Genomic DNA, 17291 nt, shown 5'->3' with positions numbered 1-17291 from the left:
CTTTACTATTGTTTCCTTCATTTCTTTTTCATTTATTTCTGCTCTGATCTTTATGATTTCTTTCCTTGTACTAACATTGGGGGCTTTTTGTTCTTTTTCCAGTTGTTTTAGTTACAGTTGTAAAGTTACATTGTCCCTTCAGTATTTTTCTTGTTTGAAAAGACCCATTTTTATATAATCGTAGAGCCATTAGGGGCCACTGTTCTCCAGATCTCAGGGAGTATTGAGGCCACACAATGTTTCAATAAAAACATAATTTTCTTTCACTCATGGGAGGATAGCTAAAGATTTCTCAGTTTTGCAAGAATATGCCAGGGGACTGTAGGATGGAGCAGAGCTCTGATCATCTGTACCTAATTATTCATGATTGATGTTATCAAATATCAAGCAAGAACAGTTCAAATCAGTCTCTCAGGGTCAGTTCCCTAGCCACAAAAAGGGAGAACCCCAACCGATGTCCCATCAGAAATGAAGCTGAATGACCTTGTCCAAAAAGGAAAATTCCAACCAATGCTCTGCCACAAGCAAAACCCACACAGCAGGGAAGGATACCCTGGGGACATCACACACAAGCCTAGCTTGCACACGCTGGAGCGGCTTATCTCCAGGGGACACTGAACGTGGACCACAGCTCTGCCTGTCTCTGGGTCCCAAACAGCCTTCTGCCCGGGGGTGGTTTGGGTCTGTCAGGGGCACTGCGTCTGAGAGCCCTGGGGTGGAATGTGCCCTGGCAGCTGCCGGGACTCAGGGAAGGGGCTGCCTCTGGCTGGGGTCAGCCTGTCACAGGCACGGACTTCTGGCTGGCTTTTGCCAAAATTGCTAGCAAACGTGTCTGTGTGCCCGACACACAGTGAAGCCAAACAATACCAAGGGCTGGAGTTTGGAGCAGAGAAAAGTTTACTGTAGGGTCATGCAAGAAGGGTCGTTGTGTCCCCAAACCCTCCAAAGGGTTTCAGCAAAGCATTTTTAAAGGCCCGGGGAGGGAGTGGGGTCCCAGGGTATGTGACGGCTCGTGCACAATTCTGATTCCCTGATGGTGTAAGGTAACGGGGCGGTGTCACAGGGGTTAACGTTATCAGTCCTGAGGCTCCAGGAGGCCTGGGGGCTGTGTGCTCAAGGTCATCAAGTAGTTACCATCTTCCATTTGGTGGGGGGTTTTCACGTCTGTGAAATAATTTAGGAAGTGTGCATCAGATACAGTTATCTGCGTGCTTCAGAGAGGAGCTAAAGCAGCGGATGGGGGTGGGAGGGAGTCTTGTCTGGGGAAGGCCCCATAGGCTCCTGCTTGTTACACCTGTGAAGGCACCTGAAATCTGCTGCCCCTGGGTGGACAGGAGGCTGAGCGGGAAGGGGCCGCCCCGAGCCCACCACCAGGTGCGCCTTCAGCTGGGGGCCTGGCTCCAGAGCAGCCTTGAAGGCCGTGTGGGCCCCAGGCACTCGTAACTTGGGGGCTCCTTCAGACTCCCAGAGGGGTCTGCATGTCCTCCTTCTCGTCCCTCCGCTGTGTGTAACTTGAAGGAAGGTGCCAGCCGGCCCCGGGGACAGCAGGCAGCCGTGTCTGCTCTCCGCCCTCAGCCACGCGGTCACTGCACGGTGGTGGCTGAGGGCGGGAGAGCCTTCGTGGCCACACTGGTCACTCGCCTCAGAAGGAGGGCACCTCCATGTTCCTGACAGCTTGACAAGGCTCTGACAAAATTACCAGCACCCCTGGTGTTTTAGCTCAGTAAGAGCAATGCATTGTGATTAAAAAACTGCCTAACACTGGTATGCTTTGAAATGTTTTTATTAATAACGAGGACATCTTTTGTGGTCACACAGTAAGTCTGTGGATGGGCCAACTGTTGATGGGTGGTTGCTGGCTCTGGTGCTTTGCATCTGCTGAGGGTCGTTCCTTTCCCGGCTGCTCCAGCCTCTGCCCCAACCCCGGGTGAGCAGCGGTCAGCAAGAGCCCTGCCTTCAGCTACATCTTTTAAAGATTATTTTCTAAGTGAGAACCTTAAATATTTGACCTGTAAGGTTGTTGTAAGTCTTTCAAGGTACAAAGAAAATGGAATTAGTTATAAAACTGGAAGCAGAATGTGTGAAACCAAATAGCGTTTGAGTTTCTCAAAGGAAAACACTGCCAAATACAGATGGGCTCTGCTCCTCTGCTCAGCCATGTCCCGAATGCTACCGCAGTGAGCACCCGCCCAGCCTCAGGCCCTTCTCTGCTCAGCCACATCCCGGCGCCAGGTCCAGGGGACCTGCAGCCGCGGGTGCACAGAGCCAAGTAGGAGTGAGCGGGTGAGGTTCGGCAGCCCCCAGGCCCGGGTTTGTCACATGTCAGCGGCCTTGGTGTCGCCTCTGGACGATGGTCTGGTCTGTTGACAGCGTTATGATGACTTGTCTGAACATGAGACACGTTAAGACTCAACCAGATAAAGAACTCGTGTTATTACTGCCTTAATTACCCTAGACCATCTGGAGAATTTTGTTTTTAAACACTCTGTCATCCTATGGTAGATCTATATATACTGACGTGGAAAGATCACCAAGGCATGACTTTTGGTGAAAAAAAAAAAAACCAAAAAGGAAACTGAAGGAAAATATAATCTGAAGGAAAGTATAATCCATGTGTGTAAAAATAAAACACCCCAGAAGATGGAAAGGACTGGAAAGGCAGCACACTCTTTGGAGTCTGGTGGCGAGAACTGGGGAAACAAACTTTGTTGTTGTTGTTGTTAAAACTGACCTATTTGGATTCAGTGCTATCAGAAATAAATATGCCCTCTTGAGGCATCACAATGCTTCTGCCTCCGTGGAAGCCCTGTGCTGTCAGACCGTAGCTGCAAGTCATGTCTCAGCTCACACTGTCTCTTTGCGTGTTTCATTGCAGGGACAAGCCGACCTTTTGAAATACGCCAAGAATGAGACCGTGGAGAACCTGAAACAGATCCACTACGCGGCAGTCTCCTGTGGACTCAACAAACCGGGCACAGAAAACGCCGACGTCCAGAAGCCGCGGCGGAGCCTTGAGGTCATACCCGAGAAAGCAAACGATGAGACTGGGGAATGAGGGGACTTTCTGGAGAGGAGCACAGAGTCTGCAACTCGAGGACCAACTGTCAGCTGGATGGGACATTCGCTTTGCACTCACTAATGAAAATAATATTGGGGATTTTAAAGCACAACTGGAATAGCTAATTGCAGTCTTAAAACTGTGAATGTATGTAGCAACCCTGCTTATGGAGGCAAATAAACCCTTTAACAAGAAATTCTTTTCCTGGCCCAAATATGCTGTATTTGTATACAAAGATGTCATAATTCAGTTCCAGTGTGAACAACGGACTAGCCACTCTAGTCCCATTGAGAAGCAGACATTTTCCTAACAGAAAACAATGTCTTAAGATGCAGATGGACTGTATGGTCTAATCAGTATTTATTGGGGAGAAAAAAAAAAACGAGTCCTAAAACAAGTTTTACTTAGGTATGATTGCTGGGGCCTCTGGGTTCTGGATGATTCTGGCAGCACGCCTGCTGAGAGCCACGCTTACTGAGGAGAATGTAAGTAGCCCCACCCCCGAACGTGCAGAGCCACTGTGTTCAAGGGTGCTGTGGTGGGACGGCTGCTCCTGGCTGGAGACCCCTGCTGGGTACGCAGGCAACGTGAAGGCCACCGACGTGGAAGCAACACACTGCACATAGCTTTTCTCTGTATGAAGTAGTGGTCACATTAAAAAGATGTTTTATGATATTTCTTCAACAGCAGTATGTGCATTTAATGAAAGTTTCACTTTTAAAATTTCCAGTTCAAGGTGTTCTACCAAGAGTGGCCATCGACTTGGTAAACAGCTTTGTCAGAAGCGTGTCTTGTTTGACATTTGCTTTCGGTACATACAGTGGCCCAGACTTTACATGGCGGCCACTATCTGTAAAGACACCTCGCCCCCTTCTCAGCCTCTCCGTTCTGCTGCAGGCTAAGCCTGGACCCTGTGCAGACTGTGAGCCAGGGGCACGTGGAGCGGCTGGAACAGGTGCCGTGTCCCTCCGGACAGCTGAGTCGTTAACACCAGACTTTATTTTCCAAATCAGTGAGACGCCACACTATTTTGGAAAAGCAACTGGACACCGCAGACTAATGACTGCTTCTCTCAAACCAAACTGCTCGCAAAGTTTGTAAGGGTAAAAGGTTTCTAAATCCTCAATAGCTGCTTTTTGATTTGTCCGTTTTCTTTTCAGCCACTCGGGTAAGTGAGCTGGATAACTATATGTGGAATCTGCACTGTGGTGCCTCACTGTTTCCTCATGGCATCTGCTTAGGCTGATACACTGAATTTATTTCTGCCCAGACCCTGAAATGGCCTTTGACAGAGTAAGTCCTTGGCCCTGTTCTTATCATTTTTCTGTTGATAGTGTGCTCAAATTAAGGTATGCGTCTCCATTGGTCTTCACTCAGTATCATTCCAGTTAGAAAATTAAACCTGTTACTTGAATAATAATAGTGCAGCTTCCTGCTCACACCGGGGAGCAGCTGGCCAGTAGCTGAGGCTCTTAGTTCTGAAATGAACTCTACATGGAAAAAAACCAAAACGAATAGAAAATAGTAAAAAATTAAAAGATTTGTAGACTGAGAAATAAAATAATGTGTAACTTAGATTACTGTTAGCAATCCTTGAACTTATCTGGCCAGTAAATAGCAATATTCAGTGAAAAATCCAGAAATCATAAAAAAAAGACAAAATATTAAGAAACCGCTACATTTATAGTAACAGAAGGTGTTAGCTAGCATGTGGCTTAGATAACTGAGAGCAAGGCACATGTCATTTCTGTGGTTCACACAGGCTTTTAGCATCAGCAGACTTGAGAGCCCAACAGGTCTCCGCGATCATTCCATCTGATGCGTCCTTTCCCGGATACAGAGGCTGCGGACAAGAGCGGTAAAGTGTGCTGCCTGAGCTCACAGAGTCTGTCGGGGGAGTGACCCAGCTGCCGGTCAGTCCAGATCGCCACACTGAAAGTCAACCCTCTTCTGACCTTCTCTTCAGAGGGACGAGCCAAGCAACAGGAGAAAGCGGGGGCTTCCGGGAGCGGCTCCTGCTCCTTGAGGCCCCGTCGGAGCGCCAGCGGGGCGCACAGCAAGGCTGGCTTGGAGCTCAGGGCCTTCTTTTCAGACTCTCAGATTCTGAAGGTGAAGACGCTGAGGAGCGGAGCTCACAGCCGGGGTCCGTGTGCTCTGGGAGCCCTGCTGCCCCTGCGCCTGCCTTCTGAGCTGCAGCCTTGATCCTCCCAGCCCGGGCCACTGGTTCTGGTCGGTCCGCTGCGCCCGGCTGGGCGGGTGGCTCCCCAGGGGAGGAGCGGGCCTGAGACGCAGACTTCTGGAGGCCCAGTTCTCCCCAGTTCTCCTGGCCGGTGCCCCGAGGGGAGGCTGGAGGCCCGCTCCCCCTCCCCAGACGGCCCGTGAGTGCGGAGGAGAGGTGGGAGCTTCCGGCGGGCTTGCGAAGCTGAGAGATGCTGAGGGCCCTACGGGGTGGGGGCTGCGGGGAAGCGGCTGCATCTCAGAGCCCATCAGGTCCCCTCCTGCCCGCGGCCCCGCCTCTCCTCGCAGGCCCGGGGCGCGGGCAGGGGCTTCTCCCGGGGGCATGTCCCGGGGCGGCCAGGCGGCCGTCAGAGGTCCAAGGGGCTCACGATGGTGAAGCCCGAGTCCTTGCTGTGGCCGCTGCTGTCGTCGTCGGGGCTGGAGCTGGGGTTGCTGGAGGAGGCGGAGGCTGGGCCGGTCAGCGGGTCGGAGAACACTAGCGCCGGACGGGTGGCGCCCCGGAGTGGCCGCAGCGGCTGGGCCTGGACCGCTGGGCTGGGCCCGGCGCTGCGCTCCTCGCCGTCCTTGGAGACCAGGACAAAGTCGTCCGCCCCTGGCCGCTCCCGGCGCCCTGGGGCTGCTGGCGGGGCCTGCAAAGAGGTCAAGGCCAGAGGGGGTGCGGTGAGGGGGCGTTGGGCGGGGCCCGGCTCCTCCCGCGGGCTCAGGGATGGGGGGGGGGCTCCTCTGAGGGGTCTGGGTCTGGCCAGCCTGCCCCCACCCCGGGCCGGCCACCCCTCCGCACCACTCCTGTGCGCCCGTCGGGCAGACGTCCGGGCACAGGCTGACCCGCCTGGAGTCCCGTCACTGCCGCCCGCTCATCCCAGCGGAGCCCCGGGGTCTCCCAGGGAAGTGGGGGGGACTGGGAGGGTCTACAGACACATGGACCACCGGGAAGGGCCTCTGCAAAAGAGCGCGGAGCTGCCAGAAGGGAAGTCACAGGGCTCTCTGCTGCAAAAGCACTCTTAAAGCTCAAAGAGCCCGATTTGAAAATGCCTTCTGCTTCCTTAAAATCGTAAAAAATATACAATTTGTAAGCATCTGGATGCTACTTTTTGCGAAAGTAACTTAGATGAGATTTTGCTAAAATATTCACTCTCTGGGCCTTCACAGGAAACATTCCCTGACCCAGGTGGCTTACAGGATGGACACTGAGAAGTCCTACCCCCTGAAGGCCAAATGGTTCCGGCCAAGTGAAGTCCACTCGAGACGGCATCGGGGAAGCAGGGTCGGCACTCCCCCTGCTCAAGGGGAAGGGGGGTGAGGGCAGAGAGCCGGCTTTCCGGGGCTTCCTAATGACCGGGGCTTCCTAATGACCAGCGCAAGTCCCAGTGGAAGCTGCTGCGTGCAGGGGTGCAGGCAGTGTGCTGCCCACCTCCAGGAGCCGCCGGTCCACCGCGGATGGCTTGTCGCAGAGCCCACGCCCCGCACCGCTGTGCACAGCCGCGGCTCAGCCACCCCGAGGTCACAGCCCTCACTGAGGTGGCGGGGGTGTGCTCTCGCCCCTTGCAGGCTAAGCGCGCCCTCAGGGAGCCGGTCGTACCTGCTGGGCGCCGCCGCTGGAGCAGTAGTGGTCGTCTGCGATGCTGATCTGCTCGTTGTCCTCAGCCTCCAGCTGGCTCTGGTTGAAACGCAGGGAGCCCTTCAGGATGTCTTTGATCTGATTTCAAAGAAGACGATTCATGAGAAAGACGAACGGGTCTGTCTCTAAACGTCACCTAAACCTTGGGTACCTCTGACCCCGACTAGTCACTGACCACTGTTGTTTTTTTTGCTGTGCCTTGAGGCTTGCAGGGTTCTCAGTTCTCCGACCAGGGACTGAACCTGTGGCCCCTGCAGCAGAGGCATGGAGTCCGAACCGCTGGGCCGCCAGGGAGGTCCCCTGACCCTTCTTCTCTGGTGTGAGGATGAGTACATGACCGTAAGAAAGAAAGGACAGGAAAAAAAAACCCCAGCTCCGCCTTAGGGTGACACTGCCCTCGCGGGACGGGTGTGGGGCAGTCTCCGCATCCTCCTGGAGCGGAGACACCCCATCCACCCTGGCCCAGGGAGCGCCCTCGGCTCTGGGGGCCCTGGCTGCGGGCCTCAGGCGGGCTGACGGCGAGGGCCCTGCACCCCTTCACGGACTTTCCTGCCCCGTTTGTCCGCCAAGTGCATCCCTCGAGGGGCCCCGGCTGCTTAGAGGAGGAGATCATTTGTGCCTTGTGCTCCCAGGACGTCCACGTGTCTACAGGGGCATGACTGGACTTGAGCGGGGCAAAGCCCCCGCAGCAGGGTCAGAGAGGAGCAGACAGCAGGATGCGGAGAGGAAGGGGCGAGAGGTCGGGGGTGGGGGGAAACAAGGGCCCGCCCGGCTGCTCGACATGACTGCTGGGAGGAGCCGGGGCCATTCAGGAGGGGTCCATGTGGAAGGAAATGTGGGGGGACGTCAGTGCCCCGGGTGCCCCCCCCACGACAGGCACTAACAGGCTGGCCTGGGTGCCCCCAGGTCAGGCGAATGGACATACCTGCTTCAGTCCGGCCAGGGAAACCAGAATCTGATCCTCTTTCTCCAAATTTTCTTGTAATATCACATCTTGAATATTTACTGAAAAATAAAAGAATGACATTTTATAACTAATGCCCTGAGTATAATTTATCTGCTGCTGCACCATGACTTTAGACCAGTCGGGAATTCCTCTGCCACATTTCACAGCAACTCTTTCTACCAAGGATGCTCTGCCCAACCAGAGACGGGGCAGGGGCCGAGTACAGGAGAGGGGGCACAGAGCCTGGGACACACAGCCTCCCGCCAACATGCCATGAACGTGTTCTCACAGTGACAGAAATGTCTTACTTCTGCAGAGGGCCCAGAGCAACCCTTGCTGACCTAAGACAGGATGAACAGCATGGAGCATTCACCTAACGTTTCTGCTAAGCTTCCTAGCAGAATTCAATGCTGTTAATTCACCCCCTCTGGCTAAAGACCAGGTCCTCCTGGGGACAGAAATTAAAGAAACTATCTAAAAACAGTGGAAACAGTGGTGGGTTTTATTTTGGGGGGCTCCAAAATCATTGCAGACACTGACTACAGCCATGAAATTAAAAGACGCTTGCTCCTTGGAAGAAAAGTTATGACAAACTTAGCATATTAAAAAGCAGAGACATTACTTTGCTGACCAAGAGTTCATATGGTTTTTCCAGTGGTCATGTATGGATGTGAGAGTTGGACTATAAAGAAAACTGAGCGCTGAAGAGTTGATGCTTTTGAACTGTGGTGTTGGAGAAGACTCTTGAGAGTCCCTTGGACTGCAAGGAGATCCAACCAGTCCATCCTAAAGGAGATCAGTCCTGGGTGTTCATTGGAAGGACTGATGCTGAAGCTGAAACTCCAATACTTTGACTACCTGATGTGAAGAGCTGACTCATTGGAAAAGACCCTAATGCTGGGAAAGACTGAAGGCAGGAGGAGAAGGGGAGGACAGAGGATGAGATGGTTGGATGGCATCACCAACTCTATGGACATGAGTTTGAGTAAACTCTGGGAGTTGGTGATGGACAGGGAGGCCTGGCGTGCTGCAATCTTGGGGTCACAAAGAGTCGGACACGACTGAGCAACTGAACAACAACAACTTTAAAAACTTAAAAAAATATAAATGGTAAAGGACGTTGTCAATTCAACATGATGGTAAAAATAAAAGGACAAACTCATGGCTCTGTGGTTGTCACCTGATAGCGATGCCTGTGGAGTCAGCGAGACTCAACCCAGGGTCTTCACAGGAGCTGTCTCTCTGTGTCTGCAGGAGGCCTGACCTTCATGCAGACTTGACCTGAAGACCTGCCGAGCCAGCTCTGACCACCGGTGTCATGCTGAGCTGCTCACCGACAGCTTCAGCGAGCGAGGGCCGTGGCCGTCCGCACGGCACGCCTGAGCCCCTGGTGCTGCCAGACTTGTGCTCCTGAGGAGGGGATTCTTAAAGAGGGGTGTGCGTGAGTGAAAGTGCCCCCACCCCGCAGGACTCCTCTGGAGACTCTTGGTTGGGGGGGGCAGCAATTAAAATACATTTTTACAAAGGCAGAACCTGTGCAGGAAGGGGCTCACCCTCCACTAATGCTGCTCCCTCCCCTCCTGGGGCTGTACCAGGAGCCCAGTGACTCAGCCCGTGAGCCCAGCTCTCGGCCCTGAACTGGGTCGTGCTGTCCGAGGCTCTGCTCTGGGCCTGGCCCCACGGCCTCTGGTGCCCAGGCCACCCCTGGCATGCTCGGTGCCCGCGGGAGGAGACCGGGGGCAGCACTCAGCCTGCTCGGGCCTGGGGGCTCCGTCCTCGGTGCTCCTGCATCCTCCTGGGAGCAGCCTTCCTGCCCACCCAAACCGCATGCCCAGGCCACCCTTGGGGCTCCTGCCGTCAGCTCTTCCATGGTGCTGACGAAAGCGCTGTCACACATGTTGCTAGCACAGGCCTCTGCTGGCTTATCGGTCGGCCATCACCCCCAGCGGGGTCTGGCTCAGGGCTACATTCAGCCCTCAGCAGGATAGCTGGCACACTTTAGGGGCACGGTGAGTAGTGACTGAGTGAGTGACTGAACAAACATGGGAAAACGCCCTTGGAACCTGCATTTCAAAATACTGAGATCCTTGTTGTTGCTGTTCAGTTGCTAAGTAGCATCTGACTCTTTGCGACCCCATGAACCACAGCAATCCAGGCCTCCCTGTCCATCACCAACTCCCAGAGTTTACTCAGACTCATGTCCATGGAGTCGGTGATGCCATCCAGCCATCTCATCCTCTGTTGTCCCCTTCTCCTCCTGCCTTCAATCTTTCCCAGCATCAGGGTCTTTTCCAATGAGTCAGCTCTTCGCATCAGGTGGCCAAAGTACTAGAATTTCAGCTTCAACATCAGTCCTTCCAATGAACACCCAGGACTCATCTCCTTTAGGATGGACTGGTTGGACCTCCTTGCAGTCCAAGGGACTCTCAAGAGTCTTCTCCAACACCACAGTTCAAAAGCATCAATTCTTCAGCGCTCAGCTTTCTTTATAGTCCAACTCTCACATCCATACTTGACTACTTGAAAACCCATAGCTTTGACCAGATGGACCTTTGTTGATAAAGTAATGTCTCTACTTTTTAATATGTGATCTAGGTTTTTCATAGCTTTTCTTCCAAAAAGTATTTCCAGAAAGGGGCAAGGCAAACACTAAGTCCCATCAACATAAGTCCAGCCTGACAGTTTATTAGAATCTTCACCAAGAATAAATCTACAGACCATGCTGACAAGTCCTCTTATAGACAACAGCAGAAAAACAGCAGCCTGAATTTATTCAGAATATGACTGGAGTTTATGGCTTTAGAAAGGCCCGCTTCAAAACAAGAAAGCAAGATGAATGGGAATGGGATAATAGATATAATTAGAGAGGGAATGTTTTCAGTTTCCTTAAAAGCCTGTAACAATTTGTTCTCTCTCAATAAACACACACACACACAAAATCCACTCAACAAGACACTAATGACAACCAAATGCAGAAAATTGACCAGACAGTTCTGTAGGTCTTTGGGAGGACTGAAAAGGTTGCCTTTGTGTTGACGACTCTGCCTGGGCTTTTAGGGCTGAGCTGGGAGGTGGAGGGCTGCCTGGGCACTTGGGAAGGGTGGAGGTTTGGCCCGCTGAGCCGCTGAGCTGAGAGGGCGCAGGGCTCTGCTCCTGCCATGGAGATGGGGGCAGTGGGGAGCTCCGGGGGCCGAGAGGGAGCCCAGCCGGTGGGTGTGGGGGTGCCAGGGCCATGGTAGGAAGCCCAGGGCTCTCATGTCTGAGGAACTAGCGGAGGGAGGCCCATGGAGCCCACATCTAGCTCTGGGAGCCAGGAAGAGGTGACTGTGGAGAGCAAGCACTGTGAGCATCCTGCTTGCCCCAGGGACCGTGACCTCCTGCTGCCTTCTGGACGGTCTGCTGGGAGCACCGTCTGAAGCCAAAAGGCTCGGCCACACCGCCTGTTCCTGCCTTCAATGTGCTGGGACCCATGGCCGAAGCACTGAGGACCGAAGGCCTTCAGGGCCGAGGCTTCAGGCCGACAGGGCAGTCAGAGGCTCTGGCGGGGAAAGAGCCGTCTGCAGAGGTGAGCAGGGACCAGAGGACACTCAGAGGCCCTTCCTCAGACAACGGAGACACGGGAGACCCCCAAGTCCTGATGGACCCGGGCGGGGAGAGGAGACAGGGTGGAGAAACTAGCTGTGGGCCTCGGTCGGGACAAGACGGATGACCAGTAAGGAAGCAAGTCTGCCTTTAACCTGCAGGGTTAGGCCTCGGGCTGCCATTGGTGGGAATGGAACTTTGGAGCAAGAGTTTTGCACATCCGAGTCTGAGTGTGTAGACCGACTCTCCCACTCAGAGCTGAGGTCGCACCATGTCCTGCTGGTCACGTAGGACGAAGACCCCATGGACAAGGAGCCCTCGGGATGCCCCGCTCCCGGGACCCCAGGACTCCCCGCCCCGCTGGCAGACTCCCATGAGCCCCAGGACTTCAGGGTGCGGTGGGGGTGCTGGCGGGAAAGCAGAGGGCAGCAGCGGGGTAAGGAGCTGAAGGAGCAGAAGCCTCTGGTCCATCGGCCTCCGTGGGAAGGCCCCCGGCTCCTCCAGGCCTCTTCCTTCCCGTGTTCTCCTCCGCTGACAGCACGGCAGCTGCGGCCCCGACCTCACCGCCGCCATCTCTGGAGTCTCAGGCCGGCGTGCTGGTGGCCCCCCACCAGCCCCTGACTGGATGCTGCCACGCACCCTGCCCAGGAGGTCCTGGGACCGCCCGTGGCCCACGCCGTGAGGGAAGCCGCAGGAGCCTCTGGGAGGCGCCCTGGGGGCTGACTCTGGGCCTCTGGGGCCTCCTCTGCCCGCGTGTCCCTGGAAGGCATCAGGAGCCCGGCGGGTCCCTTCACGAGGCCGCGGACGACGGTCCCAGGGCCGCGGCAACAGCACCTGTTCGCACTGCCTGCCTCTGGGCTGCTCTAAGAAATATTCATAAATAGCTTCCTGGTGTGTCTACTGTCTTGGGGGTTAATGGACCAGAAGCTAATGGACAAGTCTGCGGCTGAAAACAAGGGGGATGCGCGCCAGCGGCGGAGGGCCGGGTCAGAGCTGCGGTGCAGGCGCGCTGCCCTCGGGCCCCTGGAGGTGCTCCCTCCTGCCCCTCCTGCCATCCTCCCGCCGTGAGGAAGTCTGTCAAGACCCCACTTACACAGGTCACCCGCACGGAGGCCGGTGAGTGAGAACTGGGTGGGACGCCCGCGGCCTCATCCAGCAGCCAGACCGCCCGACCCCAGGCAGACCGCCCAGCCCCTCTCGCGGAAGGGGCCGCAGCCGGGGCGCACCCAGAGGAGAGGAGCCGGAGCTCCATGAGCTCGGGTCCTCCGCACGGCCTCCCGCCCGGCTTCCTGGACTCAGTCAGAGTTCACCTTTTTCAAGCTGACGAAAACCAAGATCTTGTCCCCCGAAAGCCGACAGAGACATAAAACGTGTACTTTCAGGCTGCTTGCTCAGCAGCTCAGTCATGGCCAACTCTTTGCAACCCCACGGACTGTAGCCCATCAAGCTCCTCTGTCCATGGGCGATCTCAGCAAGAATACTGGAGCAGGTTGCCATTTCCTTCTCCATCATTTTAAGGCTTACCTCAGCTCTAATCAACTGAACTGCCTAACTGCACATAAGCAATTTAGGGTTTAGAAATCCAAGTCCAAACAGATTACCTTCAGAGGCTGCTAAATACCCTGAATGCAAACATTTTTATTTAACTTACAAACTACTGACCGCGTAAAGCCTTTGCCTAGCCAGTTCCACCACACAGTGATTCAAGGTAGTGTTCACAACAGTTTTACTAATATACAACTTCTCAGTCACTAATGCATTACTTGAAGTAAGTCAAATCTGTGTGTAAAAAAGGAAAAACATAGTATCTTTTCATACCTCGTAATATTAAAGGCAGAAATGTGAACTGTTTAAAATTTTCAATGTAATGCACATTTTCCCTTCTAGTAAGAGGCAGAATAAATGATAATATAAAGGCTCTTTCCTTTTGTTTCTGTGAAGAAGGAAGATTATGTTCTTTATAATCTCCTTATATTTAAGCATTACCCATTACAGATGTTGGGACACTGAAAAGGGGAAAAAAAACCTCATAAAACTAACCACTTCTATGGAAGTTCCACAGAAATCTCTTCAGTATAACAGTATATCAATATAACCCATTCAAGTGTCAGGCCTCCCCTCTGCAAGGACCCTGTCCTGCTTATCTTACTCTTGTCATTGTCACTCAGAGACGAGGCTCCATGACTAAAAGTCCCTGGAAACCACCCGGTTCTGCACGGCATGTCCTGGTCTTCCGTTGCAGACAGGCCTGCTCACGGCATCCCTGGTCTTGGAGCCCCGGCCCCCAGTGCCTCTGAGCTTGCTGGTGCTCCGGGAGGACTGCTGGCGTCCCTGGAGCCACGTGTCCCTTGAGGCACTGCTACTGAGGTATACAGCCTCTGCGCTCTCTCCCTTCTCTGAAGCCTCACTCTCCTCTTCCATTCACCTTGAGCTTGACTTTAAAGGCACTCCTCCATGTCACTCCACCCCCAACCTGTTGCTCCCCAAACCCGTTTTCACATCTGAGAGCAGGTACTGAGGAAATACTGCCTGAATGGCCAACGTGAGGCTTTCCAGCCAGCATGAGGGCTGGTTCTTATCTCTTGAGGAACAGATGCAGGTGAGATATTTTTTGGATGAAGAATGAAGGGACAGGAGCCCCATCACATGGATCCTGGATTGAAGGGCGGGCGAAGGGAAGACGGTTAGTGCTGGTCTACCGAGAGCCAAGGACTGAGTCTGGTGCTGTGTTCAGTCTTTCCTTAGAAAGCAAAAGAGCAGATCACACAGAAAATATAGTCAAGGGTCCTACTCACATTCAGCTACCAGAACGGCTGAAGACTGTACACTCAGCATTGGGAGAGGAGCAAGACTTAGGAAACCCAAGGGAAGACTAGATCAATACGTGCATTACGAGTCTTCAGGTCAATAAATAGTTCTCTTAAGTGAACTGAGCGTGCTCAGCTCAGAGTTCCAAATCTGCACTGATCTCAACCGATTCGGGATTCTTCTCTTAGGATTCACCTGCTTGCCAGCCAACAGACCAGTGTGGAGCACGGCTTCTCAGGGTAAAATCTATCCTGTTCCTGATATGGCTGCTACCTTCAAGTCCACTAGGAGAGATGCTGCATATGTTTTTCAACTTAGAAGGTCTCTAAGCTCCAGTAATGGTTAGATGCCTTTGGAAGAACATGTATTTCTAAAAATAAAGGCAGAAACAGCGAGGACCTCACTAATAGGAAAGAGCCTGGAGTTTTTACCACCATCTCCTCTCACTTGGGAGCAATGAGATACAAGTCTGGCTAAAGTTATCTTAAAATTACATCACTTAGTCAAATAAGACCCTCAGAACTGGCTTTAAGATGGACATATTCTTTTTGAATCTCAGGCCACAACAGTTTTCCCAGCCAATGACCCGTGGACAGTTGAGTGCCACTCCTCGGCTGGGAGCTGGATGCGGCCATGGCGGTGACCGTCAGCTTCCTCATCCTGCCCCTACTCACAGCTCTTAGGTTCAGCCTGAGCCCCAAGGTCCTTGAACCTTCAGGCTTTTGATGTCAGGACTGTTTCTACTGAGGTGGAGGGTGGGGTGGACAAGTCTTTTGTCCCCTGGGTCATGAGCTGGACGGGCTGGGGTTAGAGGCAGTGGAAAAGCAGCCTGGTGTGGATATGGGGAAACAGGTTAGGCGGTCAAACACAGTTTAGAAAGATAAAGCGGAGGGGGGCTCAGGATGGGGGAGGTCACATGCACACCTGTGGCTGAGTCATGTCGGAGTATGGCAAAAACCATCACAATACTGTAATTAGCCTCCAAGTATGGCAAAAACCATCACAATACTGTAATTAGCCTCCAATTAAAATAAATAAATTAATTAAAAAAGATAAAGAATCTGGGAATTATATTTAAAAGAGAAAGACAGTGAGAGAATATTCAGTTTGGAAAAACAGGTGGGAAGATGGAGAGAGCCATGAAATGTAAAACAAAAGGATGAAAGATGAATCATCCATACTGAGACCACGTGATCAGGGAGGTGTTCTCGGAGCCCAGGAAAGGCTAAGAGAGTGTACAGTTTGGGGAGTTTTTCTCAACAGGGGTAGGGTTGGTACAGGTGTCCCTGGTGGCTCAGTGGCCAAGACTCCGCCTACAATGCAGGAGCCACAGGAGACACGGGTTGGATCCCTGGGTCAGAAAGATCCCCTGGAGGAGGGCATGGCAACCCACTCCAGTAGTCTTGTCTGGAGAATCCCATGGACTGAAAAGCCTGGCAGGCCACAGTCCCTCAGGTCACAAAGGGTTGCTAAGACTGAAGTAACCTAGCATGCAAAAGGTTGTTGCAAGAAATATGCTTCCAACGCTCCTGATAATCAAATTTGGGGAGAAATGCCTTCCACAAGGAGAGAGCAAGGCTGGAAGAGGCCGAGGGCACATTAGTGTCAGGTGTGTGCAGGCTGCCTCAGGTCAGGGGGCGGGAGCACTCCGCCCACAGGGTCCCTGCAGGGCGGGGCAGGGACACGCTCACAGTGCTAGGAGTACAGAACTGCATTCTGCCCCAGTGATCTTAAGGTCTCTTGCTGCTAGCTGCTTGGTGTTTGTCACGAGTCAGTATCACCAGGTGCCCTGGGGGCTGCTGGAAGTGCAGATCTTCAGACCTTCAAGGCAAAATCTGCTAACAAGACCCTCAGGAGAAGTACTCATCCTGCAAGTAAACGCAAAGTCTCACATTCTTAATAATCAGAGAGCTTCCAGCAGTGTGGTTGACAGAGGAAAGCTGTCTGTTGATCACAGTTTCCTGCTCTGTTTCTCAGATGTCACTAGTTAATTGCCTGTTAAACACTTTCAAAAACATCTATTGAATACTGCTTTGCTTAAATATTAGCAAATCAGATTCATAAAGCTCTTGCAGAGGCAAATAAACTAATTTTCCAAAAATGACCTCCTCTTACCGCTAATTCTTGCATAAATATTATGACAAGTGCAAAATTGGCGTGGATGTGTGACCCCAGACCTGAAGTCTGGCTCCCGACTGGAGCTGGGCCTCTGCAGGAGCGAGGGAAGAGCAGCTGAGGCCTGGGATGGGCCCTGGGCGCCTGTGCCAGCGAGCTCTGCATCCCTTGTCGCACCCAGGCCTCAGTTCTTGGTTTCCTCATCTGTGAAACAAGCAACAGCCGTGATGGCCTGGAGGGTGTCCACCTTGACGACAGGCTAAGATCCGCTGGGCTGCAGAACTCTAACTCCCTTAATTCATTGCATTTCACCCTCCCGTTGTTTGTGTGAACCACCAATGAAAGGACGAGCCTCGGCAAACGAGTGTAAATACCGAACAGAGGCTGGAAACCCTCCCCTGGGAGCAGGCCCAGGTGCTCACAGATCAGAGAAGTGCAGGCAGCTCACCCACGTGCAATTACGTGTGAGCAATGGCAAATCTAAAAATAGCCCAACTCAGCCACTGAGGTTCACACTGTCAACTGTCGGGATGACAGGGAGGGGTGTGACTATAGCAACAGAAAAATGAACACGTGAAGAAAATCTTCTCAAGTTGATAGGAAAAGTTTAGATTTAATAAGAGACACATTTTCAATTCCTGTCTCTAGATCTTTGAATTCACAGAGCTCAATTACGTTGAGGCAATAAAATGAGAATTTTGGTAGAATTTTGATAAAACAAATAATGCTTTCAGTTTTGGGTTCCAGAACCATAAGGAAATAAAATTGCTAACGAGTCAGTTTTATTGCCTCTGTAATTAAAGGGCCATTTAAACAAATGCCTTTCTGTAATTTTTAACTGAGATGCTTTTCTCTATATTTGTTTTGTTATAAAAGGTAGTCTTGAACTGTACTTGACATTTTAAGATAACACTGCACAACTGATG

At 52.8% G+C, this 17291-nt stretch overlaps 2 protein-coding genes across 2 annotated transcripts in view; one reads left to right on the top strand and one right to left on the bottom strand.

The window, feature by feature from the left end:
* Window positions 1-3254, top strand: part of PLCL2 (phospholipase C like 2) — a 212141-nt gene extending 208887 nt beyond the window's left edge. The window contains exon 6 of the mRNA XM_061167252.1: window positions 2876-3254. Within this exon, the coding sequence (XP_061023235.1) occupies window positions 2876-3055 (180 nt within the window). The 3' untranslated portion in view covers window positions 3056-3254. The remainder of the gene's footprint in view (window positions 1-2875) is intronic.
* Window positions 3255-3401: 147 nt separating this feature from the next.
* The window catches only part of TBC1D5 (TBC1 domain family member 5), a 567048-nt gene continuing 553158 nt past the window's right edge, over window positions 3402-17291 (bottom strand). The window contains exons 21-23 of the mRNA XM_061167253.1: window positions 7840-7919; window positions 6876-6992; window positions 3402-5925 (exon numbers count right to left, since the gene is read on the bottom strand). Of these exons, the coding sequence (XP_061023236.1) occupies window positions 5644-5925; window positions 6876-6992; window positions 7840-7919 (479 nt within the window). The 3' untranslated portion in view covers window positions 3402-5643. The remainder of the gene's footprint in view (window positions 5926-6875; window positions 6993-7839; window positions 7920-17291) is intronic.

Source organism: Dama dama, chromosome 19 (assembly GCF_033118175.1).
Source record: "Dama dama isolate Ldn47 chromosome 19, ASM3311817v1, whole genome shotgun sequence".
NCBI lineage: Eukaryota > Metazoa > Chordata > Mammalia > Artiodactyla > Cervidae > Dama > Dama dama.
This window is presented reverse-complemented; position numbering and strand designations above follow the sequence as displayed.